This window comes from Synchytrium microbalum, assembly GCF_006535985.1.
Source record: "Synchytrium microbalum strain JEL517 chromosome Unknown SmJEL517_scf0003, whole genome shotgun sequence".
Taxonomy (NCBI): Eukaryota; Fungi; Chytridiomycota; class Chytridiomycetes; order Synchytriales; family Synchytriaceae; genus Synchytrium; species Synchytrium microbalum.
In genome coordinates, this window is record NW_022158352.1 from 340,218 (window position 1) to 367,837 (window position 27,620).

Sequence of the window (27,620 nt, forward strand, 5' to 3'; positions counted from 1 at the left end):
AGAAATATGAGGCAATAAGGATGGTTTTGTATTATACAAGAGAGTGAGGTTTGATTTCTCGGCCAGGCGAGATATGGTATATATGGGATCTATGTGCGTGTGGTGTTGCCGTCCGAGTAGAATGTACTGGTTTTGAGGAGGTGTTCGGGCTACCTGTTTTTCGAGTAATTGGCTGTATACGCAGCGTCTGGCTGCTTGTGTGATCTACTACTCGAATATCCATTCCGCCCACTATGACCACCTGTGCCGTGTCCACCAGTACCATTACGCCCACTAGTTCCACGCCCACTAGTACCATGTCCACTCGTTGCATGTCCACTCGTACCATGTCCACCACCACTAGTCCCCGTCCCACTATATCCATAATTGGTCTTTGCCATTTCATATTCGTCAGAGAATTGAGGTACCGCTATAGATGCTGATGTTGTTGCAACCGGATAATGCGATGCACTCGATGGTGGATATGCAAGATTTACTGCATTAGCAGCTGCATATGGGCTATAACTGTCCAGTCCAGTGTTGTCTGATAACATGGTTCCCCCCTGTGTGCTAGAATAATCAACCCCCTGCGTACTAGTATAATCACGTCCCTGCGTACTAGTATAATCAAACCATTGACCGTCCGAGTTATAGAATCCTTGAGGCGCAGCTAGACCTGCAGATTCAATCCATTTACCGCTAGAATCGTAATACCCTGTTGCGGCTGCATTCTGTGTATGGTCTGATATCTTTGTGCCGTATCCAGCACTTGTGTTTGCAGGGTAGACGCCACTAGTCGGTGGACTAGAGACGCCACCATATGCATCGTAGTATTCGTCAGCGGCCGGCGCTTGGGACGAAGTTGGCACATATGGATAGTAGGCACCAGTGTTTGCGTCGTATTGCAAGTAGGCGCCTGTAGCAGGGTCATAATACATTCCGGAATCTGGATCGTAATAATACTGTGATGGATCTGAATAATATACACCGTTTGGGTCACCGGTGGGGTAACCACCATACCCAACACCCCCAGCACGAGCAGCCCGCTGCTGCTGTTTCAGCTTTTCACGTTGCAGAGCCTTTTTCCGATCCTTTGAATCATTATCATATTCGGCATTCAGTCGTCTCCCATCTGCACCTCTGCCACCTTTAGCATATCTCTTCTTGCGTTCTTCTTCTTCGTCGTCTTCGTCATCGTCATCGTCGGCTCCGTCAAAGTGGCGTTCAGACCATCGGTTGTAGTATCGATATATTAGTGTGCCTCCTGCTGCTATGACGAGAACACCGACAACCACTGCCACTGCTATGATGATTTGCTGTGTTGTTAGGGCGACACCACCGCCTGTTCCTATTATACTATTTACGAGGGCTTTTAAGGAGGGATTTGTTGTTTCGGGTAGTGCTTGCCAGTAGGACACCGAAGCAATACCACCTATGTTGTTAGGTGGTGAGTACACAGCATACACAATCAAGCTGACAAGATCAAATTCAATGCCGATTTCAATTGTAAGCACTACTGGTAACAATGAACGCTTTCACATCATCCCAGCAAATGGTAGATTGCATACCTACTAGACCAGCGACGGGCGATGGACTCGGTGTACCAGCCGACACGGTAGCTCTTGCAGGTAGTGGCGATATATAAGTTGGACTAGTGGTTACATTGCCCGCAAGAGTAGCGCTCAACGTTTGAGTTCCAGTCGGGGATGGTGAGAGACTTGGACTTGGAGACACCAATATCTGTGCCATGGTAATGGCTCTACTATGAGCTTGAGTCCCGCGGAGGCTTTAGCAGCTCCACCTACAAGTAAGTAAGATCTCCAATGAGCGAGTCTGTCTGTATCTTGGCTCTCTATGTTTTTCTGGCTGTACCCACACACAAGCAAAAAAGGAGAAAGAACTAGTCGCCATGCCGCATTATTGTAAAACGTAGGAGGATACTAAAGGGAATCATAACTGTACACCTTCGAAATAGAATGGAGTCCACTTTATTTTAGCGCACGATACATTTGAATGTGTAAAATACCAAACAAAGCTCTCGGTCATTGCAGACATTGAATTTTTTATGAACAGGACTAGTGTCGATTTCGTTGTATCAGACGCGTCCACTTACACTAATAGTACCTTGTTTGTATCAAATCTCGCATATCCTTCCTTCACTGAACGTGCAATGCTGCTATTTAGGTGTTTGTCAATCACACCAAATTTCCAATTTCCAAATTCTCACACCCAAGGAGGATCAACAACGACGATGGCCGCTTCCAAGAAGAAGACCACTCCTGTCAGGTCATCAAGAAAGCATGTCAGGCTAGAGATTTCAAATTCAACCTCGTACAGGTGAGCAAACTAAAGTAGAACTGTTTTGTCGTTGGTCTTAAACATGTCATTCTGCAATCCCAACGACACTGATCGCAACGCCATCCTAGATACCGAGACTTGTTTAGGCTTACTGGTAATTTATTGTTTGGTTGCACGTTGTTTCACTGGTTTGGTCGTCTGGATGTTAAGTCAGGATCTGGACATCATCATCTTTTGTTCATCTCAAACTGCTCGCCGAGCAAATTTACGATGTGGACACTGTTTCTTGTTGATATCGACCTTCCCGCCGACAGATTGATGCAAACTGACAGTACCCAATAGGTTCCGTCGCTGGTGTCGTCCTCCTGCCGACTCTGTTCTTCACGTTATGGGCTACTCTATGGTGAGAACCCAGCCTATTCAACAATGGCATTCAAAGAAGGATGACATTATCATTCGCAAATATGTTACTGATCTACTATGGGAACTCACACGTCACCGTCTTCTTCCAAAAGGGTCGTGTTATACATGGAAGCCCAATGGAAATGGATTGCCATCTCACCGCAATTGATTACAGTATTGGGTGTCACGCTCGGCCTCCTACTTGTCTTTAGAACAAACACTGCTTATGATCGTTATTGGTAAAAACATACTGCCACGTCGATGATCTAACGATGGATCTAACTCATGATGCTGATTCTAGGGAAGGAAGAAGGTTATGGGGGACGTATTTAACTCAATCTCGTAATTTGGCAAGATACTTTTGGGTCTCTGTGGTGTCAAAAGGTGATAATCCATTACGAGACTTGGAAGAGAAGAAGGGAGCTATAAATCTCATCTTGGCCTTCCTTTATGCTTCGAAGCATTACTTGAGAGCGTAAGTTTACGATTTGTGTGTGTTTCAGCCAGACTTGGATATCTTTTTTTTTATTGTGAAATTGTTTCCAAACTGAGGTCGTTTCTATACCTCACTGTTTAATATTGGATTCGATTTAGTGAGGATTCATTCGACTATCCTGACACGTATCCATACTTGTCTCATCTCGCTGACTTTAAAGACGAGAACGACCCACCCGAAATTCGAAACTTGCCAATCTATATATTGACGCATCTTGCTGCTTATGTGGCAAAGATGAGAGCTCAAGATAAACTGGATGTCGGAACACAAGGACAATGCATGACATCTCTGGCGGCATTGACGGATTCTCTGTCTGCGCTTGAACGTATCCGTTCCTCTCCCATTCCGTTGGCATAGTGAGTATTTTACCCTTAAACAACATGAATTCTTTGAGAAGTGCTCATAACTGCATTATAATGCCACTAGCTCGATACACCTCAAACATTGCTTGTTTGTGTATTTGTTGGGAATACCCTTCCAGGTTGTCAACGGCACATACTACTTTGCTATTCCTATTGCTGCAATCGCCAGTTTCACTTTGATTGGTATTGAATCTATCGGTAAGCCTTCGAAGACCTACTTCGGAAATTGAAACTTCCTTAGACTTTCTGCTTTTCACTGTAGGTTGCGAAATAGAGAATCCTTTTGGAACGGATGCGAATGACTTGCCTATCGAAGACTTTTGTGACTCAATGAGGTACGTTTATTGTACTGATCTTAGTGGTTTTTCCATCAAATGCTTACTTTCTTTGACACGAAATTTCCACCCCTTTCGCCCTTCAAGACATGAGATTGCTAGACTTATCCGTCGAAAAGCAACATTCGACCCCGCAGACTGGTCTGCTCCATTCATCGACGATATTGTCGAATACGAACACATGCACCTCTCTGTCACAATCAAAGAAGCCGACCAACTATTGAAGAGGAGTCAAACGGGAATCAATGTTAGTGTTGGCGAGCTTACAGAAGCCATTGAAAAGATTGAAGCCGAAAAGAAGTCGATTGTCTCTGGACATCGAAAGTCGGCACAGAGTACACCACCAACTCCTGATGCTGAAGTATCGCAACCTGATGGCAATGGGACCATACAAATTCCGAGGTCTCCTGATGGTGGAACTGCATTTGGTCGAGCTGGTGTGAAGCTGTCACCGGAACAGCCAGCTTCGACATTATCAAAATAAATTAAAAATGGCAGTGCAGCTACGTCCATTCTTCTCAAAACAGACGAGTGTAGAATGGGACTCCGAAAAATCATTTAAAATAGTATAAATATACACTTTATTTAAGAAAATCTGCTTGTTTATCATTGATTGTGTTTTGGACACGTTTTGAACACAGAAATATCCATTTTTCTCCGTGAGAGCATAGATAAGGGTGAATACCACGACGCATAACTGAAAGATGCCACGCTTGCAAGAAACCACCGGCTTTTCTCATCTGGAAACTTGGATCTTTTTTGCCACGTACAAGTTCACCCTGTAAAAATGCAAAGCCATTGATTGTCAAGCACCAACTTTTTTTCGAAGATCACAGTTCTCAAGATTCTCCGTACCAATCGCTAATTGTTGAAGTGCTATGGCGGATGAGAAGATCGAGATGAAGCCTCCCAACAAGGAGAGCCTTGACACTCCTAATGCACCTCTCGTTGTTGAGAACAGCAAGCGAAGATGGTGGAGCAAAAAGCCCAGCAAGAAAGTCGACGTTGAAGAAGATACTGAGAAGAAGGATACACCACCTGCCGCTCCAAAGATCTCGTGTAAGTTTATTCATCTTCTGTAGTGATCATTGGAGTGAAGGGAGTGGTTTTCCATTTTGCTCCAGTTTCGCTAACCCGTTTTGAGTTAGACTTTGCATTGTTCCGATTTGCTTCTCCATTCGACAAGTAAGAATGTTTGATGTTATAATTTGGCTCTCGATCCATGCCTTTATGAGACTGATTGGCCTCTGCATTGCTGATTTTCGTCATTTGCGGGAATGTTGTGCAAGTCACTGACGCATAACGTTTGCATACGAACATAACCACTAAAACACCCCCACAACCCCTAGATTGTTGATGTTTTTGGGCTCACTCGGGGCTATGATTGATGGTGCTGGACAACCTATTGTTACTATTGTACGTTTAGATCGGTTGTTAGTTTTGAAGACTATGAATGGTTGCTTTTACAGACCTGTGAGCTCAGACATATGATCAAACCGTAACTAACGTTCTCAAATCCCTCTCATTTTAGATCCTTTCAAACATATTACAGACTCTCATCAGTTACAACGTCAATGTCGTTGGTGCTGAACAAGCTGTCGCAGACAGCATCAAAACTGCAGTCATTCAAGTGCTCATCGTAGCTATTGTGGTTGCGTTTGGAGGGTGGTTGTCTCAAGCCATGTGGATATGGGCTGGAGAAAATCAAGCCAAACGTATTCGAGAGAAATATTTCGCTTCCTTGTTGAAGCAAGACGTCGCTTGGTACGATAATATTGGTGGTGTCGGGGAGCTCACCACTCGATTGTATGGGGACGTGCAGCTGATCCAAGATGGAATCTCTGAAAAGTGCGGAACTGTCGTATCTGCTCTGACGACGTTTTTCGGAGGCTTCGTGATTGCGTACATTAGGTAATTCACCTTTTCAGATTGTATTCCAAGGAATTTGAGACTGACCACCTTGTTTTGTGTGTATTCAGAGGATGGAGACTTGCCATTGTTCTTACCGCCGCTTTCCCCTTTGTCGGGTTCGTGTTTGGTTTCTTTGGTCGAATTCTTGGAAGATCCTTCGTAGCCGGTAAAAGCATTGTTGTTTTGGTGATAGTGAACCGTCGCTGACTTGCACATTATATAGGCCAAGCCAATTATGCTGCTGCCGGAGGTATCGCTCAACAAGCCATCTCTGGTATCAGAACCGTTCAAACATTTAATGGCCAAGACCGAGAATGTGCTAAATATAACAAAGAATTGGGGTAAAGTTTTGGTCGACTATGAATAGGGACACCTTTTAATTGTTTCAATATCTTCCCCTACAATAGCAATGCCATGAAGGAAGGCTTCAAACAAGCCCTACTGAGAGGCATGGCAGTTGGCATGTTCCAGATCTCGCTGTACTCTCTATTGGCTCTCGCTTTTGGATATGGTGGTGTGCTTGTCTCTCAAGGTGTATTGACTGGGGGACAAGTAGTAAACGTTCAACTTGCCATTCTTACTGGTATCTTCAGTATCAATGTCCTCTCAGGGTGAGTTAAAGTTGTGTTGTAAGATTCGTCTTGGACGTGTATTAACCGTCAAATTTGGTAATTACTGTAGGCCGATAGCTGCGATCACAGGTGCCCAAGGTGCTGCCTACTCTGTCTTCGCCACGATCGACCGTATTCCCCCTATCGACTCATCTTCAGAGGCGGGACTCAAACCAGCTGAATTAAAGGGCGAAATTGTGTTGAAAAATGTTGACTTTCATTATCCAACACGTCCTGACGTAAAAGTATTGGAGAACTTTTCTGTGACTATCAAGCCTGGTCAAAAGATAGCGTTAGTTGGTATGAGTGGAGTAAGTATTAGAAGTTATTAAGCTTGCACTGACACACTCTCACAATACTTTTACTTTTCTAGTCAGGAAAGTCCACCATTGTTAAACTCTTGACTCGCTTCTACATGCCAACTGCTGGTACAATTACAATCGACGGTATCAATATTGAAGACTTCAATGTCAAATGGCTTCGTCAGCATATTGGACTCGTTTCGCAGGAGCCTGCATTGTTCGATGTTTCAATCAAGAAGAACCTCTTGTTTGGTTTACGGGATGATAACTGGAAGAACTTTACTGAAGAAGAGCTGGACAAACGCGTCTATGACGCTCTTAAAGCCTCCAACAGTTGGGAATTTGTGAAGAACTTGCCCAAGGGAATTCATACCAATGGTATGTGTACATCCGGCCCGTCAAATTATGAATTCTTTTATTTAAAGACGTTTCGCTTGTTTAGTTGGTGAAGCAGGATCAACCATCAGTGGTGGCCAGAAACAGAGACTCGCAGTAGCGAGGGCGATCATGAGAAACCCAAGGATACTGCTTTTGGATGAAGCAACATCAGCAGTATGTCCGTCCATTCTTGTCTCGTTTACTCTCCAAAAAAAACTGACCAAACATCTTATAAAACCCCTCTCGAATACTTAGCTCGACACGGAATCCGAAAGAATCGTACAGGAAGCTCTTGACCAGATCAGCAAAGCCAATATCACAACTATCTCAATCGCTCATCGTTTGTCCACCATCAAGAATTCAGATCTAATTCTTGTTATGGACGCTGGCCGTGTAGTCGAACAAGGAGGCCACGAAGAGCTCATTGCCAAGAATGGTGTATATGCTCGTCTTGTTCAAGCACAAGATGTTAAAACCGTTGACCCCACTGTAATCGCTTCCGAACAGACCGACACTCCTGTAGTAACGAAACAAGGAGATGCTACCGTCATCAATATGGCTCGTCGTCGCTCCTCTGCTAATGCAGAAACTCTGGAAATGATGAGGAGGAAGGGCAGTATGTCTGGATCTGTCAATGTTGAAGAGGAAGCACTTCGAGAGGCTAAGAAGCTACAGGATGCCAAGATGATGAAACGACCAGTACCATGGCTCCGTTTGCTTAAACTGTCGGCTCCAGAGACTCCACTCATTGCATTCTCATTGATTTGTGCAGCAGGATCGGGAGCAGCACAACCGCTGTATTCTTTGAGTGAGTTCCAATCAATCATTTTCCCTTTGAAGATTCAATCTTAACCTTTCTTTCCTTTGCAATAAGTCTTTGGTCGTGTACTGAATGCATTCTCGCCATTGAATTCAAACGCTTCCATACTTGCTGCTGCTGGATTATGGGCTGGTGTGTTTGTTGCCCTTGGTTGCGGTGGTGCTTTCGTCATCTTTTCAGGTAATCGCAGATTCGTTCTCATGGCTAAAGACATCCCATTTGGATGCTAAACTTTGCCATTTAGATATTGCTGGTATGGGAATAGCTGGTGAAATCTTAACGAAGCGATTACGAGAAATGACCTTCAGGAAGATGCTGCATCAAGAAATTGCGTTTTATGATGATGAAGACACATCAGTGGGTGTTTTGACAAACAGACTAAATGACGATGCTGCTCGTGTCAGACAAATGGTTTTGGGAGTACTTGATACCGCCGTGTCTGCTTGTGCTGCTCTTGGAACTGGTCTCACAATCAGTTTCATATACGATTGGAGATTGACCCTCGTTGTGTTATGTACATTCCCGCTTTTGATTGCCGCAGGTATGTATTTGGTTCATAACGATGCTGTTTTTTTTGTGATTTGAGTACTAAATCAGATTTCAATGTCGTTTCAATTAGGCATGGTGCAATTCCGATCCTTCACTGGTGTCGGTGAGAAAACCAAGACTGCCTACAACAAGAGTAATCAAATCGCAAATGAGGTACAGTGAAATTGACGTCTTCATCAAATGCATTTTACTAATGACCTCTTTTTAGGCATTGGACAGCATCAGGACTATTAGTACTCTCACCAAGGAAACCTACTTCTACGATGAATATGTGGAGTCAATCCAAGCACCATACAGGAATAGTGTCCGAACCGCCTTCATATCATCCATTGGTTATGGAATTTCTCAATCAAGTTTGTTCTTCTCGTACTGTGTTGCCTTTTACTATGCTTCTCAGTTAATCCTCTGGGGTTTGACCGGACCAACAAACATTATTCAGGTATCCCTACAACTTTTGCTGCTTTTTTGCTCGTTCCTTTAATAACCACACATATCCCAATCAGGCCGTCTTTGCTATTGTCTTCACCGCGCAAGCCGGCGGCAGAATAACAGCTCTTGCTCCTGACTACACCAAAGCCAAACTTGCCACACTTTCAATATTTGATTTGGTTGACCGAAAGCCCCGCATCGACGACCTATCGGAAACCGGTCAAAAGCCAACGCCCGTACACGGCAAGCCCGTTTTCGACTCTGTATCATTCAATTACCCATCAAGGCCGAATACCAAAGTCCTCCAGGAATTGACCATCAGTGCAGAACCCGGCACTACCATCGCGTTAGTTGGACCCTCCGGCGCCGGTAAATCATCTGTGGTCGGTTTATTGGAACGGTGGTATGATATCGATAATGGAAGGATATCACTGGATACTGTTTCTACAAAGGATTGGAATGTCAAGTATTTAAGGTGTGTTTTTCGCAAAAAAGTAGCTGGTATCCCATAGTACTTAACACTCTTCTGTTTTCCAGGTCGCAAATGGCTCTTGTAGGACAAGAACCCGTCCTTTTCTCAGGGTCAATCAAAGATAATATCACATATGGTGCTGTCGGTGGTGTAGCCACCCAAGAAGAAGTCGAAATCGCTGCTGCAAAAGCCAACATCAAGGACTTTGTGACTTCCCTGCCGGACAGCTGGGATACAGAGGTTGGAGGCAAAGGCAGTCAACTATCTGGAGGTCAGAAACAGCGCATCGCGATCGCGCGAGCTCTCATCCGTAACCCGAAGGTGCTGCTATTAGATGAAGCCACAAGGTGCATTTTTGACGAAATTAACTCATTTTGAGGCATTTCTGACCTCACTTCCCGTATTAGTGCTTTGGACAGTGAATCTGAATCTGTGGTTCAGAAGGCGTTAGATGTTGCCAGTGCTGGTCGCACTACAATCACAATAGCACACAGGTGAGTCTTCTGGCTCTTGATACATTGACGAGATCGTGAACATTAACGCTTTTGAACCTTACTTAGACTGAGCACGATTCAAAACGCAGACAAGATTTTCGTATTGCGTGACGGCCACGTCATTGAGCAAGGAACCCATTTTGAATTGCTCGCACTCAAAGGAACATACGCCGATCTAGTCAACCAACAGTTGCTGAGAGCAACAAGCTGAATGAACTGTAGCAAGTTAAACCACCACCCAAGGATAATAATTTTGTAATGTGACAAGTAGTTATGAACAGATATAAAAGAAAGAAAACTTCAAAAACAAAAGATAACTGTTATTAAAACGAGCAGCTTAAAACACAAGCTGTTGTGTTTCTTCTTCCAAAGCAAACAAGTTCTGTTTAAGTCTCTGTAAGTTTGTGGAAATAGAGGCTGCTCTTTCACCCGTCTCTCGAGCCATATTTAGGAGAGCAAGTTCACGATCTTCTAGTGGTCCATATTTCAGTATCTGTTTCTCTAATGTCTTTAGTTTGCTTCGTAATGAGACGATGTCATTTGTGAAGCCCTCGATTTCATAGTTGCGTCGTCGTTTCAGTTCATCATATCTACAATCAAGTGAGAGGAGTGCTCAGAATCAGGACATTGATTGTGTTTAAGTGCAGTTGCTTTCTTCGCCTTTCAAACAAACCTGGATGTAAATGTAGACAGCCTATTTTGAAGATACTCAATCTTCTTCTTTTGCTGTTGATCACTCTGGTCTGTCTTCGTCTATAAAGCAAAAACTAACTGAGCAAAAAATCTCCAAGCCATCGCCGTAAAGTATTACCCACTACCTTCAAACCCCTCAACTCCTCCTGCTGCTTAGCAATCTGCGATCTCAACTCTGTCAACACCCCTTCATTCCGTTTCAGAATCTTAGTCTCCAACGACTTTTCTACAGTCTGCACACGATCACGTTCAGCAGTAAATTTAGTCGTAGCAGAATGCACATTCTCCAACAGTCTCGTCTTTTCTTCAATCAAGGCCCGTTCAGTGGCATGACAGGCCTTCTTGGTATGTAGCAATTCACGAGTGTTTTCCCGACATAAGGTACGTAATCGATGTACTTTTCTCATCAATTCTTCGATTCGTGCTGATTCGTGCCTCCTGCGTATTTTCTCTTCTTCCATTTGTGCGGAACGGTCCTTTTTCAGGTTTTCGATAGAGTCTTCGTAGGCGTGTTTCTATTGTTGTTGGAGTTTGAGAAGGTAGGGTACACTTTGTTGCAAACACGTATATACATACCTGCTCATCGAGTTGCGTCTGAAGCGCCGACACTTTGATCTTCAAAGCTTCACATTCATCCTCCAGCAACACAACGTCACGTTCATCTTTGGAAGCATCTTTGGTAGTAACACCCTGATGTGCAAAACATGATCAGATTTGGCACAGGTTTCAGTGAGCTTTTTTGCGCTTCTCAAAACACTCACAGCAGGTATCTTGATCAACCTCTTATCAAGCGCATCACGAAAGTATGTGGTCTCTTCATCAGGAGTTCCAGCAACCGACAACAAGTATCGAATCTTTTTACGATCCTTCAGTTCCTGAACTAGCAAAGAAAAAGAATGTTACAAACTACTTCCATGCAATTCATTCCAGTATATACGTTGCTTCATCCTCCTCCACTCAGATTCACATACCCTTCAGATCATCATTCTCTGCCATAACTTTCAGCAGCTGTCTCCTCTCATCAAACAGCGCCTGTTGAGCATCACTAAGCGTTTTCTGCATCCTAGATATCTCATCTTCTCGTTTCCTTAGCTCCCACTCCAGTTTATGGTGTTCTTCGTGTGATATTTTGATGCCATCGACTCTGGCTACCGCATCTTGAAATTCTTCTTCAGAGTTGGCTGGATGACGGAGTAAATCAGTGAGTAAATTGTACATTTGATACGAGATGTTGGAAACGCCAATGTCGACTTGCCTAGTCGGCTGCGATAGTAGATCAAAAGATCTTCTGAAAGTGGTAAACGCAACTCCCCGTTCATTTCTGATTATAAAGGAATAGGAGGACTCTATATACAGCTCAGTACCGTCAAGCTGTCTCTTGATCACCACTGATCTGCAACGAGATCAAAAAAGCAGGGCCTCCAAATGTTTTTCGAGTTTTGCAACAAGGTTGACAAAAGGACGACAAGTCTCAAGTTTAACCAGTCTCATATATTTTAGTTATTCAAGATATTCAATTCTGCTACTACAAGCAATTACAGACGTATACTACTAAAAAGTTCATCAGACACACATATCGATCCTTTTATTTACATGTACAGCAGGTTCTCCAGCACTGCCCTCTCGTTTGCACTCATTTTAAGACAACCCAGACTATCCAGCATGCTCATTTTTTGTGCACGTTGGCTGATAAAGGCCTTTAATCCATCAAACGTGACCTTTGGGCATCCACGGATTATAAGGCTAGCGAGAAGGATTGGTTTACCGTCTCCGAGTAATCCAGTGTCATTTATAGCACTTCCAGAGACATCCAGTAGCCTCAGATACCTGGAATTGTCCAGTAAACGGGTGATGGAGGTATCGGTGATTAGCATTGGATTTTTCACAAATCCAACGTATAACGTGTGGAGGAATTTACACCCTGCGAGGTCCATTATGCCCTGATCGGTGATGCTACATTTCGACACTACTAGAGATACTAATCGAGGGCAGCTGCGTCCTAAGACCGACATTGTAACATCTGTTACGCCAGTCACACTATATACGTTGAGAGATTCAAGCAATGGCATATTGACTAATATAGGCGTAATATGTTCATCGGCCAGTCTATAGCATCCACTAAAACATACAATCTTCAAGAAGCGAGTGGGAGCCGTTAAAGACAGTTGAATAGACATTAAACCCCGACCGGATATAAGGAAGCAACCACTGAGCTTAAGGGTATGCATTGTCGAGACATGAGGAGCTATAGTTTTTACGGCCATATCACCTACACGAGCACACAAACCGACATTTAAGACCCGAAGTTTGCTGCCGTTTACAAATAGGGCAGTCACTCCATCGTCTGTCACATCCGGACAGTCCTTAACGTTGATGTCAACTAGGCAGCGACAACTGCTTATTGATTTTAAGCCAATATCCGACACTTCATGGCAACTGCTAACGTCCAGTGATTCAAGAAGAGGGCAGGATTCACCTAATGCTTCTAATACTCTATCGGTGCCTAAACACGACTCTTCCAGCTTTAGATGACGAAGGCCCGCTTGTCTTTTTATAAGTCCTGCGAAGGCTTTGTCGAGATGTGAGGTGCTGGTTACGTGTGATAGATTTATCGTAGTCAACCGATTTGACGTTATACTACTCAAGATGATCTTGTTCAGGTCGAGGCAGCCAGCTATTTCCAATACTTCCATTGTAGCAGAGACTAATTCAAGCAGTACTTTGCCAGTTAAGGCGTCCATCAGTCCATTACATTTGAGTTCATGGAGACCTCTGTCCTTCACGAGGCGACCAAAGTTGATTAAACCTTCACTAGAAAGCTGATTGCATTCACTTATATCCAGCGACTTCAATTCCTTGCAGCGAGAACCCAGAGCCTCCAAGACGGAATCATCTGCACATTCGTTCTCTCCTATATCAAGTTCAACCAGCTTTGGCCCGTGAGTCCCTACAGCAAGGAATGCCGAGCTTGTTACACCTGGAAGACATCGTAGACCTAGTTTCGATATTCGGGCACCACAGCTAGACATTAAACATTCCAATCCAGCATCGGTGAGCTGAAGACACCGACTCAAAGATAATGTGGTGATACCAATCTTGGCATCCGCTATGGCTCGTAATGCATCATCGGTTACTTGGAGGCAATCATCCGTTATAAAGCTGGTAAGGTATGGGCAGGAATTTACTATAGTTCGGATGTGCTTGTCTGTGATACACCAGGAATCTGCTCCCGACAAGTCGCAATATTGTAGATTCGAAAGTCGAGGCAATATCTTGTCGATACAATAAAGCCATGACTCTGGTAGTATTAGGTGTTTAATCAATGGGGCGTGTCTATGATAAGAATTTTAAGGATGGTGGTCAGTGATGAAGTGGCACTCGTTTGCAACAGTAAACTAGGGATATCGACGGCAGCCATGTTCAGCATAATCTGCATCACTTTTGACATCAAGCAACCGTTCCTCTTCCTCTTATACACATTCCTCAGCAACACCAGGAAGGGTCTCATGACAAAATGCACCGCTGTTTTCTTCAACTTTAGCGACCCGACGATGATTCCTACCTTAGGAGTATTGAATTGTGATCACGATGAATACTTAAACTTGGCTTCTCCCATAGACTACTGTCTGCTATCCGGTTCAAGAGCTGTGAAGCTCGATTTATTACCAACAACTCTGAGCAAGTAAGAAATCTGAAGACAGAGACGATTATCTCTTCTGGCAGAGAGTCCAGCATACTGTCCTCCGAATCGCTTCGTGCTTGGTTCTTCCACCTTTTGTGTGCAAAATATTCTTTTTGATTACAGTACAAGCAATCATGAGAAACGTCACAGGTAACCAACCGGCTACCTGTACACTCCGGCGCACACTGATATTATAAATTTTAATATTTTCTATGCAGTTTATTGTGTTAAATGTGTTTTTAAATTAGTTCTACGGTTTAATGACGTTCTTTACATTCACTAAATTGCTACATTGGAAGCCTCAGTTCACCAACAACTTTACCCTCCATAGTCTGCCTCATAAATTGAAACAGAGCTGTTATTCCGGACTTTGACACGTCATGGCACGTCACGAAATCAGCCTCTGTAAACAGTCCCATCGACACATTTCCAACCACTGAACCGACAGCATCATCACGTCCATCAAAAGCAAATACATGATTTGACGACGCTTCAGCTTCTTCCAAAAGACATGGATCGATGACGAGTGATCCATCAGACAAGAATGCCACGTCCAAGGCAGCTACTAGTGATTTTATAGGTATTCCAGCATCCAATAAGGCAAAGACTCCCGAGTTGATGCATGCTGCTAGTACACCACCATCGTCTGCCATGATTTGGAAGGTCATAGATATAGCTGTGCGTGGATGTAGTGCGGTTAATATGAGTGGTGTGAAGATTTGTCGTAGTTGGTACTGCATCAGTGTGCATGTCGTGTCTAAGGTAGAAGATTGTCAGGCGTCTTCATTCTTCACTGCATGGGAAGGAAGCTTCAAATACATATCAACTCACTCTTTGAACCAGAAAGAGGTTGAACATCAATCGTCACAGTTGCACGATCAACCTTTTCATCTCTTATAAGGACCTCCACTGGACCATATACCGAGCATAATACAGATGTTGTAGAGTAATTTGGGCTCGCTGTGAGAATAATAAGTTAGATTAGCGTCTGTTCTGCGATGCTCTAAAACCTTCAGAAAGAAAACTGACTCCACGTAAACTGTGACGATCCATCAGGTCTATTCAGTAGACCGACTTTGGCACTCATGCCCCTGAGTTGGTCAGGATCTGTTCTGCCGTCTTTTCTCATCATTCAGTTTGATTTTCTCGTCGGAAGGTGCTTTCCCGTTCGCCAATAGAGAGTGGGGGACTGGGACTACCGTAATACCAAGAATATGGCAGCATATTTCTTGCATATTCCTGGAATAATTATTATATTTTTTGCTTAAAAACTGGCTCATTTCGCGTGAACATCTCGTAAATCGAGGTCCAAATGACCTATAAAAAGCTGAAAACTGGTTTTTGATCTGGTCGGGGTAACAACACCTCTCCAGGGACTACGACCCGACCGACTTAGACCGAATTATACCGGCATACCGGCATATCCTAGTATATTTCTAGCATATTCCTGGTAGATGTCTTCGCGTTTTCGTTATACCAGAAACTGTCCACTCCCCTCTTTCCCAAACGGGAACCAATGGAGCATGAATCGTCGTGAAGGCTTTCCAGTTCTCAGATCAGATTCGCTGCCATCTTATATGCGCAATATCGCGTTATGATACCTGATAAACGTAGTTTTAATGCTAAGCTTTGCTAAAACCTTGAATGCTTGGAGTGATAGAGGTTATTTTAAGGCATGTTTGCAGCGCTTCACTAAGCGATCGATTCGTAGAATGTGCGCATTGCGGCACAAACAGTAAATACAATCAATATCGGGGCCTTGACACGTAAGGCAGGTATATTCAAAAAAAATCGAAAAAGCTTGGGGTTTTTTACACTCGTTTTCAGTTCTTCAAGTACGTAGTGACTCAGAAGGTTTTTGGAAAAGGCAGAGCATATAGTTAATATTCTTGCTGAATGTAACCTGGTGCACATGCTATAATACTAGATAGATTGGTCCACTTAGGCTGCATATCCAAAACTCCCATACCAAAAAAAAATCAGTACAACAATGGATCCCAACTTCAATCCAAACGGACAGGTAAAACGCGTATCTTTTGTCTCTCTCATCGTTTCGTATCGCTTGCTGGCCTTTTTACTAACTCAGACCTCCAAATCTCCAGTACATGGGCCAGGACTACCAACAAAATTCATACGTCATGATGCCAAACATGCCAATGTATGCTCCAATGGGTAAACCTCCTGGCATGATGAATGGTCTTCCAAGTCCTGGTGTATTTGCTCCTCCGGGCTCCTTCGAGCCGCGTCCTCCATGCAGGTTTTTCTTGCAAGGATCTTGCAGGTACACATCCATTCCTTTCTTCGAATCGGGTCCATATTTCGCTTGCAATTGTTGAAACGATTCTTCTGGATTCCCCATTGCTTGTTCGTTGACGTGGAATATACTTGTTTACCCCTTCCCACAAATTTAGGTATGGTGATGGATGTTGGTACTCCCATGGTCCAAACAGTACATCATCAAATCCATCGATGATGATGCCTCCTTCAGCTGCAATGGTCGCAGGTCCACTACCATCACAACCCGTCATCATGACCTCGGAAGGTATGATGATGGCAGGTGGCGTACCTGCCATGATGGACGGTATGCCTCTACCTCCACTCTCTATACCACAACCAACTAGTATGCTACAACAAGGTCCAAGGAGAGATGGAGGAGGTCCCGGTAATAGCAGCGGTGGTGGAATGAAGTCGGTACAATGCAAGTTTTGGCAAGCAGGACGTTGCAGTAAAGGGCCTCAGTGTCCATTTGCTCACTCGTCATCTGCATTGCCTCCAACTCCATCCATGTCTGCAAATGGTGCTGGTGGCGATCGTGGTCATGTCAATAATCATAGCAACAGTAATGGTCGTGACAATCGTGATATGAATTCTGGTGGTTACTCTACACGTGGCCCAAAACTGCCATGTCGATTCTTCTTGGCTGGAAAATGCAACAATGGCTCATTGTGCCGATTCTCACATAGTGCTGCGATGGCACCATTGTTGGGGAGTGGTACTTCTGGAACTCAAGGTGCTGGCTCTACTGCATATAGTGCTGCGACTCAATATCTGTACAGCCCAGACAGTCCATCATCTCCTGGCTTCCCTGTCGTCGAAGCTGATCCGGAAGATGTCACTGACTCCTCAGAAGAAGGAGAACCCGCTGATGACTTGGAGAAGTTGGCTGCAGAGATCGCCGAGCTTGATGTAGAAGAACTCGAGCCACCGACTGAAGAAGAGCTAGATGAGGTAAGCACCGAATAGCTCTGGACACTTATTGTTCATGTGAAATTGAGAAGGATCCGACTCGATACTCAAGAGATCAAAGAGAAGTTCGCATCGCAACTCACGATTTTCCAACTCCATTAGCTCTTGACAGAAGGTGTGGATTCGCAAGATCCACGATTGTGGGATCGTCTGATAGCTATACGACGATCAAAACGCGCTTAAAAAGAACCATAGTTTGCATCTTTGTTGGTATATGGTATATAGGTGATTCGAGGGAAAATGGTTGATATGTTTTGAACTAGTTTATCTAGTGGCTGCATGTAATATATTAAGTCTATTCTCCCCCACACTTTGGCGTGTTCTTAGTTTCGTATTGTTGCATCAGGCGCCTGTACTTGTTTGCGAGGAAGGAAAACGAGTATTCCAGAAATGAAGCCTATGAGTCCACTTACGCCGAATGGAATTCGCTCACCCGGAGCTCAATGGCACCATATTCAAGATGCTAGAGCAACTTTCACTTGGACGATACAAGATACATACGCCCTGTGTTGGAATATTGGATTGCTAGTCGTTTCCATGTACATGTATCTAGCTGGTCTGCTTCAGTACGTTATTGAGCTCGTTGATCCTGTTTGTTTCCAACATCTGAAGCAATTTCCAAACATCATCGTAACGTCGTTCCTTTTTCTCTTGACAGGACATTTCAACGATTCATCCAAATCAGAATATCCTCATTTCTATCAAATACGATACTTCCAACTGTATGTTATGTCTTACTCGCTGCCATACTCTGGAATGTTGCTCAAGGAATCATAAAATATTATCGCCAGCAACCAGACTTTGCATCCATGCCCTTGTCTCCGCTTCAACGTAAACAGCTAGGACTAGATCCAATAGATTCGAGTCGTGTAGATGCGGACAAGAAGTTTGTCAAGCCCAATCTTGTCGCCAAACTTGATCAAACGTCACCATTGGTGAGGCCAGGCAGTTGGATTCATGTTCTTCACTTTATTGACTTCATAAGTATTCTTTATAGACGCGTCGTGTGGTTCCTCTATCTCAAGCCTCCTTTAGCTCGCCATTCGCGTCACGTACCGCGTGAGTAAATTGTCACTATCGTTTTTCTGATACCAACGAAACTTGTATCTCACGGACCTCATTGTTTAGACCCACACCATTTCAGACTCCTCCAGTACCGATCCCATCAGCTGGTGGAACGCCTGTAACTCCTTTTACTCCCATGTCTGCCAAGAGTGTTGGCTCTCCATTGTCGAGCTATCTGATACGTCGCTCACCGAGTAAGAGATACCGCTCATCACGTCTAGCACTGCGTTTGCTAATGATTCCATTTATTTGCCTCTAGTGGGATTGTCTCAAGAGCCCATTCGTGATATGAGACACCTGGATGCTTTACTTGGTCCAAAAGATGGTGGAATTGGTTAGTTCATTTCATACATTTTGCAAAGAGGTTTAGAGCTCAAACTTTCAATTGTAGGTCCAGATACACCACATACGCCTCCTGCTGCCTTCAGTGTCGGGGCGCCATTCCAACCTACACCTCCGCAATTGGGCAAATTTCAACCAGCATCCAGAACCCTCAAGGGACCAGCTCAACCTACTCAAGTTCGTAAAGAGAATGGTCTCTATACGTATGAGCCTCTACTAGTGTTGCAGGAATTGAATATAGAAGATTATATTGAGGGATGGACTGAAAAGATGCGCAAGGTATGTTGAGGCTATTTGGGCATGGCCAAAAAGAACCAAACGCTGAAAGTCTGTATAATTTCTAGTGGATGTCTTCCAAAATACTTGGACCTCTTGTGAAAAGGGTTGACAAGATTGATAGTGTCTTTCGAGAAGCAAACTTGTCACATCTCGATACAAAGACTCGAGCTGCAAATCTGGTTGGAGGGACTTGGGTGCCTCAGACACAGCAAGCTCAGCCGCCAGCGGCTACAGGTATCTACAACAATATCTCCAAGAAATGGCACGATTTAAATCTCAACTGTCCTTTGTCAACTAGGTGGCTTCTTCTCACAACCAGCCAGTACATTTGGAGGTGCATCCAGTATGTTCACTAGACCTGCTGGTGGAGCATTTGGTATATCCTTTGGTCAGCAACCTGCTCAACAAGCTCCAGCAGCACCTTCATCACGGCCATCATCACTCGAAGACCTGTTTGCAGGCTATTCCAGGGTACGTGCTCATTCGTCGAGCGGCAACGTTTGTTTGCTGATCAAATTGAGTAGGATGCTACTGTTCAAGAAAGGATGAAATTGGAAAAGTATTTGACGGTGCCAGGTCAACCTACCAATCGACTCTACATTCTCGACAGGATACGAGGTATACTTTGTCTTTGATCACAAATGAATCATTACATATTGAACTATTTTTGTGTCCATAGCACTTGCAAGAGGTGGTGTACTGGGAGCGTATCAATGGACTGGAGGTGCAGAATGGGAAGGAAAACCATGGGACAAGCACAAGGATTTGCCATCTGATTTGTTGGTAACCGCTTCATTGACTTTGTTCATTTACCAAACTGTTGTCAACATATTCTGTTCTAGCTATTGATGCACCTGTTTGCAACATTCATGGATGAGACCATCACACCATGGGACGAGTACGGACGAGGTGAAGCATTTAGTCGCAGACATGTTACTCTGTTTGATCCACTGTCATCGGGTATGTAAAAGCAATGGGATGCCTTGGTCAAGTCCTGGCCGTTCTGGTCCAACTTATGCGTTGTTTTTCTCTCTCTCTGAACTTTTGCTCTTCTCGCAGACACCGTGTCAAGTATTCAAATACGTTTGGCTGACCCAAATCCACCAACCTTGCAACTCATTGTGAACTACGATACTCCTCAAGGAGCTGAAAAGCGGGGTTGGCAAATATTCCCAGTAAGCATCATCAAAAAAATGACATATAGTTGAGTAACTGCTCACCTTCGGTGCTTATAGAAACGCAACAATCTCTTCCATGCATTGGTTATCTTTGTCTACTATATCAAAGCCACTGCAGGTGGATTCATGGGGTAAAAATCTTGCAGTTGTCTTCGTTCTTTGTATCAGTCTTCGCTTATACCTCTCATTATTCATGGATAGTGTTGTGGACCTCAGCAGTCAATCGATTGGTCTCTCTCAAGTTGTAGAACCAACGCCATCCTATTCAACCTTCTTATCATCACTACGACAAAGTAGGAGCAGTCCTCAAAAGGATTCAACAGCTTCTCCTTCCGCGGCACCATCCTCGTCAAATATGCCTATGGGTGGATCCTCTATTGGCACACCACTACCAAATCCATTCGTGCCTTCCCCTAGATCTGGTGCTTCTGCTCGAATTGTTGAGAGTAGCAATAATAGTGGTGGAGGAGGAGGATCTAGTAGCAGTGCTTTGAACAGAGTTGGATCTGGTGCCAAGAGGACAGCTACGGAAAACCTCACACCTTATGGAACACCAACACCAGCACCTTCTGGTTTTCAATTCGGTTCATTGTCTACACCAGGTTCATTGTCATTCAAGTAAAGCACATTATACAAAGTGGAAATGGTTTATATATATATATATATATATATGTATTTAGCAAAAAGCTGTTTCAAACAAGGAAATAAACTGGCCGATTTGCATTGAAATGAAGGGTGATCTCAAAGGCGTGTGTCATTGTTACAAGATCGTTCGTGACAGATAGGAAGCAGATCCCGTTCTCCTGCGTGCCCCCACAGTTGATCCGAATGCTGATATGGCGTTGTCTTATCGAACTTTTGACTCTCTCTGACTCGTCGCTCGTGTAAATTTTCGTTCCACATAAAAGCCGAGCTTTTGAACTGAGTTTCAAACTTGCCAATCGATTAAAAGAAGTATATACCATAGTACATCAGAGAATCCAATCATGTCAGCTACTCTAGTCAGAGCCAAATATGGAAAGGACTTGGTCAAGGTCGTCAAAGTCTCGAAAATTGCAACTGACCCAGCTGCACCACATCTTCGCAAGTAAGCATCTATAAACTGCTCCGATGACTGATGATTGTTGTAATTCATTGTTCTGATTATCATTGTACTCTATTTATAGGACTGCTATTGTCGAAATGACATGTCGCGTCTTGCTGAATGGTCCAAAACTGGAGTCATCGTACACACAAGCTGATAACTCTTTGGTTGTTCCAACTGACACCGGCAAGCGATTAAACTTGTATTTTAGTCATTTATATACTGTTTCGCATTACATTTGTGCATCATTGACTCTCATCTAACAAAACTGCCCTCCCTTCTTACCCAGTCAAAAACACATGCTACGTATTGGCAAAACGCAACCCAGGAACCTTGGAATCCTCCGAACTCTTTGCCCATCAAATCATCCACCACTTTTTATCAAAATACTCTCACTTGGAAGGCGTAGAAGTCATTATCAAATCCCACAACTGGACTCGTGTACAAGTCACCACTCTGGAACCAGTCAATCAGGCAGGAACTACGGGAACAGGTGTTGGAAAGGATGGATCCATCCCAGCTCAGAAGTACGAGCACCCACACTCATACTTCCGTGCCGGTGACGAGAAACGTACTGTACATATGGTAGCTAGCCGTGCTGCAGGTGGCAACGTCACGTATACTACCGTATCGGGATTGGTCGATCTCCTCATCTTGAAAACTACTGGATCGTCATTCGAGGGATACCATCTAGATGAATTGACTACCCTCCAACCAGCAGCAGACCGATTATTCTCAACCAATGTCGACGTATCTTGGAACTTTGCTTCTGTTACTGAACCACTCAACACGACTACCAGCAAATTCGTCAAACTGCCATTTGATAAGATATTTAATGGGGTACGACAGATCTTGATTGACTTGTTTGCCAATCATGATTCTCCGTCTGTACAAAACACCTTGTGGCGTATCTGTGCTGATGTCATCGCCAAGTTTGCTGAGGTCGAGGAAGTCTCAATGGCGTTGCCTAATAAGCATTATATTGGTTATGACTTGGGACGATTTGGATTGAAGAATACTGGGGCTGATCAGCAAATCTTCTTCCCTCAAGCTGATCCAAGTGGTATATGCAGTTGTTATTGCTTAGAGCCGGTGGTTGCAATAAGCATTGTCACCTACTGATCTATTCCCTTTTGGTCTCTAGGTTACATCACCGCCACTGTTGGTCGCAAGGGCTCTGCTCGTTTGTAAAACTCTTTTATAGGTGTAAAACCCATTCCAAATTCACTCATGTTGTAGGATGTACCCCCGTAGATATAAAGCCGAATAGCAAAATAGAAATTCGCCTTCACAAAGTACAACACTTTCGGCTTGTTTTGGTTTTGTCAACCAATTTTTTGCTCGCAACTTGCGCTCGAACACGCCACTCTGAATCACTTGTCAAGGATCTTTTCATTATCTCGAATGCATTTAAACTCGAGTTCTTGGTTGTCTTTATACAAAGGATTTTCGATGGTTTGGGATTGTCATCCTACTTTTTTGACTCGAGTTTCTCAACTGGTCTGCTCAGCAATGATAATATCAAGGCTGGAGCAATACCAGTAAGCATCAGTCGGTATGAGACTGACATGCCACCCCTAATACGTATTAGACATTTACTATGTTAGAATAGGGCAAAAAAAAACAAGTGCAAAGCGAAGATGAATAGCGAGACCACTGACCAAGTTCCGAGTGCACCCAGCGAGAACAGCGTCACGTAGATAGTGTTTCCCAAGAAGATGGCCCATGCCTAAAACTCGACAGAGTAATTGAGCATTCTGGTTATATAGGAGACTATGCGACTTTTTTTTACCAATGAAGCAGTCTTGATAACAGAAACCTTTCTAGCATCTTCAGCCTTATCATTCTTTTTCAGAGTTCCAGCTGCTGTATAGAATGTAGTGTCTTGCTTGACTTTGGTATGTAGGGAAAGTTGACTACATGATAACAGAGAGAGTGTTATTCTCGCTGACATCCACAGCATCCAAAATAAAAATGGAAATCATTTCCGAATCTATCTGTTATTGGACGTGCCTTGTATAGAAAAAGTTGCTATACGACCAAACAAGACCCAATAGTGTAGACACTAATGTTGCAGCGACAAAGGGAAGTGAGGCTTCCACGTCAAGAGCAGCTATTGTCGTGTATAAATCTAGAGATGAATCAAGTAAAATGAGTGTTTAAAGTACTGATTGTCATCGTGCATCGTCAACATCAAATATTCTCAAAAACGTACAGATAGGGAGAAGGGACACGATGGCTGCACTGAGTACAAACGCGACCATAGCTTGAGGAGCTGGTGTCTTGCTAACAGCGCCAGTTACGGCAAATGATGGAACTTCGTCGGCCATTGTCAGTTTGTGAGGAACGATGTGAAGAGACGAAGTGCGCTTTGTGACAATTTGGTTAATTTGAACGAACTAGAGCTATGTAACAAATAAACCAAGGACTTCCAAGGACGGCTTATTATTGATCTATTAAATATTTTAAGTGGGCGTGAGTTGCGTCCGTGTTTTGAGCGTGGATTAGAACCATTTCCTCACACGACTTGACATTGCAAACGTCATTTTCAACCTTCAACGCGTCAAACGAGCGTATCTATTTTTTCAACGCGTCATAGTTCGTTCGGCACTCTCTAGTTTGACATTTGGATGGAGCAGGGTGCAGGAGCACTTCCAGTTGTTGCCAACATTGCGATGGCGAGTGTCTTGATTGCCAGATAGAATGTTAGAGTCGCATACATTGATCCGATTCTCCAACAATAGGCATTAGGCTCCAATTCTCTGAGAAACAATCAACATGGATGCAACTGCAAGGAAATCCAACATGTCCACGGTTTTCACACTTTGAGACCTCCCCACTCGCAGAGAGCTTGTCATGGTATGAAGACGGCTCTTAAATTTTGGCATTAATTAAAAAAAAAACAGCAAGTCATATAACGCATTGTTTCTGTTGCTTCAGGACGCATCCAAAGTTGACGGAATTGCGGACATGTTTCGGGCAAAACAGTAGTAGACTTCGATCTTGAGTGGACGGTTAGAAATGGGTACAGGTGTCGTCAGAGAGCTTCCTTAGTGCAGATTTCTAGTGAAAGTTAGTTGGTGAATTCTCTCTCATCAAATCCTGAACTTGTTGCCCCGCTCAAACAATATCATCGCCGAATAAGAATGTGAGTATAAACATGATGCAACCTTTATTGCTGTGATGGGATTTTACTAAAAGGGAAGGACATATTAGATCATCTTCTCCAAGTCCGTCAACGCCCAACCGCGTTTGGGATTCAGCTTACCTTTCTTGACAATGACGTGTAGCGGGATAGTACACCATAAATACGAATCCATTATTGGCAAATGATCCTGGATTCAAACATTTACAACCTTCACATGATATACCATATGTACCACAAGAATCAGCCAAGACCATCTTTAGAGATAAGATGAATGAATCAATCAACCCGGAACTTGACCAGTTGCAGAAAGTTTTATCGTTGACCAACAACAACATACCACATCAGGTTGAGGATACGTTCTCAGAGCATGATCTAAATCCCAATAGACTGGTCGTACGTGTATAGGCAATGGACACAAATGAGATTGAAGAATGATGGTCTTGACTAACTACAGCATCAGGGAAAAACCCCATTAGTCAGAACATAGGAGGACAACAGTCATATTTTCAACACATACATGATGACGGATCTCATCTTCCTGCCTCATATCAGGTGGAAGGATAACATTTCGGCGCATCTTGTTCAACAAGTCTTCTCGAAATAGTATGATTTCTTGAGTGCAGTATTTTATCCTGTGTCAGCAGGAGAAATCCGCCGTTCATCAGATTGGATTCGAGTAATCGATAGAGAGTTTACGGGGACTACTCAATGCTTACCGACATGGATTCATAGTAAAGTGAGCATTAGTAACGCGTGCCCGCACACGTCCTGTAAACGTATCTGGTATTGGAGGTCTTGGAAGCACATTTCCAGCCCAAGGATCGTTGGGCCCAGGTACAAAGATGAAGTGGACTTGTTGAGCAATGTTTGGGTAATCGGTTATGATGTCACAGAGTGAGTTGAATCCCTCTGCATAAACAAATGTCAGGTCGACTTTTTTTTGGTATCTGGGCTGCAGTCTTACCTCGATACGCTTTAGCATCAACAGTGTTGTATGCATACGTCTTGGATGAAAAGTTGCCCATGAAGATAAAGGCCAATGGAAGGATAGATTGGCTATATCCTTCAAACAATTGTCGTAACTTTTGCAAGACCTCCAAAGATGCAAAGACAATTAGTTCAACCTCATAACAGGCAATGAACTGCTAAGACGTTTACTCTGGGTTGATCAAGCCAGACATCCGACAATATGACAAACGACACGTCAACGAGATGCTCCTCCACATTCGAAATCACAACCTGTGAAAAATGAAAGAGTAAGACTTCTAGTACATCAAAGAAGGACCAACTAATTCCAAAGTAATACCGCATCGTCTGTTTCCTTCCGCGCTCCGAAAAAGTCTACGCTAGAACCAAATGACGACCTACGAGACACAAAAAAGTTCAGCGTGATTGACCACATTGGATTGTCGTTTGAAACGGACTCACAATGACTTTTGTCGAGACTCTGCTGGTGGAAAACCCAACACATGAGTTTCGAACTTCTTCTCTTCAGTAAATATACCCTCGGCCAAGACAAAACAATTGTAGGTAAACAATCCGACAGTCACATCCACCTAAGGGACATAGATCCAGCCTTGTTAACGCTCATAACAGAGCAAGCTACCACGAATGAAATCGTACCTTGGCTGCAAACTGCAATTCAATGGCAGCATCAGCATCTTCAAGATAATGTCTCCCCTCCTCCATCTGCGTCAACATGCCAAACAATAAAAACCGTTGTCCAGCCCGTCCACTCAAATTCTTTATAGGCGTTATCTCAAAGTATTCACTTCGATGCATGGAGGCAGAAGGTGGGGGTCTAAAACTGTCATTCCGTAATATCCGTTGTCGAATCAAATCAAACCGGTCTCTCATAGATAATGCTTTGCTATCTGCATTTGCAAATAGACTGGTGGTTTGAGCACTGCCCTTTTTCGTTGCATATGATGCCAGTATGAATGATTTACGGTCATAGTCGTAGGTGTATTTTGGGATTTGGAAGGTATCGATGATTTGTAGGTATGCTGATGCGTCTTGAGTAGATTGTTGTGTGCCATCATTTTCGGCGTCGTTTGCAAGTAGGACTTGTTCCTGAGCTGCAGTCTTTTTAGAAATATTTTCGACGACTGTTTGGAGTCTTGCTCGATCCACGACGGTTCCATAGTTGCCGCCTGATTGAAGTGAGAACGACATGGTTAGTCTATTGCGCCATCATAAATGCCTTTTACATGATCAAGTCGTCAAGAAACAAGATCCTGATAAACGGTTTAACGTTTGGGTGATGAAACTGCGCACACATCCTGATCTTGTCTAGATCTCTTCCATTATGGTAGAGCATTCGATTACTTGCCTTCATGTTGCAAGTAGGAAGTAGCTATATAGTCCAACGCTTCATTCAAGTCGTCTCCTCCAAGTTCAGCCTGAGTGATGATGCCATGCAAATAGTCCAGCGCATCCTTGTTGATGGCCAGCTTGTGTTTACGAGTCAAGATTCTATATAATTGCTGCTGTACCGACGACATTTTTGGGATGTCGCTTGATTTTACACTGGAATCAAAATGAGGAGCTTGGATTTTAAAGGATTCTGTTGGCAAGAGTGTCAATTGAGTAAGATCAAGTCTGTAAAGGCAAATTGAGATGAATCATAACTTGCAAGAGCACATGTACATCCTACTAAAGGCTCCTCTCTTGGTTGAACAACAAGACGATATTATTGTGATTTTTGGAAGTCGTGAGCGTGATGTATTAACACACACAGATCGTCAGGCTAGCAGTAGGTGTATTTATGCTTTATGGTTGCGTATGATATGGTGGTTTTATAGAATGTGTTTTATGACTATTATTACCCTCCCGCTATAGCTGATTCTATTCAATCACACAATGTTCACTAGGAGAGACACGAAACACGATGAGAATGAAGACGTCAACATGCTGGATTCAATAGACATTACCTGTGATCACGTTACAATCTAACCATCCTGTTCCGAATCCATCCTTCTCTCATCGTTGATTCAAAGAGGTGCCATCAGCGCTCGAAGAGCCTAATTCCCCCAAAGAGTATTTCTAAAACAAAGAAAATCATG

At 43.6% G+C, this 27,620-nt stretch overlaps 6 protein-coding genes across 6 annotated transcripts; 4 read left to right on the plus strand and 2 right to left on the minus strand.

The window, feature by feature from the left end:
* Positions 1–2,230: 2,230 nt before the first annotated feature.
* Positions 2,231–4,356, plus strand: SmJEL517_g00868 (uncharacterized protein; the record flags this gene model as incomplete). Its single annotated transcript, XM_031166796.1, has 9 exons — positions 2,231–2,316; positions 2,406–2,431; positions 2,620–2,680; positions 2,793–2,918; positions 2,981–3,154; positions 3,274–3,531; positions 3,602–3,735; positions 3,800–3,872; positions 3,960–4,356. The coding sequence occupies 9 exons, from the start codon at positions 2,231–2,233 to the stop codon at positions 4,354–4,356; spliced, it is 1,335 nt and encodes a 444-aa protein (XP_031027130.1).
* Positions 4,357–4,750: 394 nt separating this feature from the next.
* Positions 4,751–10,049, plus strand: SmJEL517_g00869 (uncharacterized protein; the record flags this gene model as incomplete). Its single annotated transcript, XM_031166797.1, has 19 exons — positions 4,751–4,931; positions 5,021–5,057; positions 5,222–5,288; positions 5,404–5,783; positions 5,852–5,949; positions 6,007–6,124; positions 6,191–6,394; positions 6,465–6,705; positions 6,768–7,074; positions 7,139–7,248; positions 7,330–7,882; positions 7,949–8,074; positions 8,139–8,435; positions 8,514–8,596; positions 8,652–8,882; positions 8,947–9,347; positions 9,410–9,691; positions 9,752–9,838; positions 9,905–10,049. 19 exons carry the CDS (start codon positions 4,751–4,753, stop codon positions 10,047–10,049), a joined length of 3,948 nt encoding a protein of 1,315 aa, XP_031027129.1.
* Positions 10,050–10,175: 126 nt separating this feature from the next.
* On the minus strand, positions 10,176–15,300 carry SmJEL517_g00870 (uncharacterized protein; the record flags this gene model as incomplete). Its single annotated transcript, XM_031166798.1, has 10 exons — positions 10,176–10,428; positions 10,512–10,591; positions 10,657–11,046; positions 11,108–11,221; positions 11,293–11,411; positions 11,503–11,712; positions 12,297–13,864; positions 14,505–14,970; positions 15,045–15,173; positions 15,243–15,300. 10 exons carry the CDS (start codon positions 15,298–15,300, stop codon positions 10,176–10,178), a joined length of 3,387 nt encoding a protein of 1,128 aa, XP_031026975.1.
* A 2,549-nt stretch (positions 15,301–17,849) lies between these two features.
* On the plus strand, positions 17,850–20,945 carry SmJEL517_g00871 (uncharacterized protein; the record flags this gene model as incomplete). The annotated part of the gene is made up of 14 exons (XM_031166799.1): positions 17,850–18,025; positions 18,118–18,394; positions 18,457–18,518; positions 18,588–18,718; positions 18,784–18,858; positions 18,916–19,145; positions 19,211–19,379; positions 19,444–19,616; positions 19,670–19,763; positions 19,825–19,928; positions 19,988–20,105; positions 20,205–20,320; positions 20,381–20,454; positions 20,525–20,945. 14 exons carry the CDS (start codon positions 17,850–17,852, stop codon positions 20,943–20,945), a joined length of 2,220 nt encoding a protein of 739 aa, XP_031026976.1.
* Positions 20,946–21,309: 364 nt separating this feature from the next.
* SMI872 (factor-independent urate hydroxylase) lies at positions 21,310–22,598 on the plus strand (the record flags this gene model as incomplete). The annotated part of the gene is made up of 4 exons (XM_031166800.1): positions 21,310–21,410; positions 21,490–21,617; positions 21,697–22,470; positions 22,552–22,598. 4 exons carry the CDS (start codon positions 21,310–21,312, stop codon positions 22,596–22,598), a joined length of 1,050 nt encoding a protein of 349 aa, XP_031026973.1.
* A 1,981-nt stretch (positions 22,599–24,579) lies between these two features.
* Positions 24,580–27,059, minus strand: SMI873 (DNA-directed DNA polymerase; the record flags this gene model as incomplete). Its single annotated transcript, XM_031166801.1, has 11 exons — positions 24,580–24,601; positions 24,676–24,809; positions 24,893–25,003; positions 25,073–25,187; positions 25,272–25,464; positions 25,520–25,649; positions 25,714–25,794; positions 25,862–25,919; positions 25,984–26,111; positions 26,179–26,737; positions 26,884–27,059. The coding sequence occupies 11 exons, from the start codon at positions 27,057–27,059 to the stop codon at positions 24,580–24,582; spliced, it is 1,707 nt and encodes a 568-aa protein (XP_031026974.1).
* Positions 27,060–27,620: the final 561 nt, after the last annotated feature.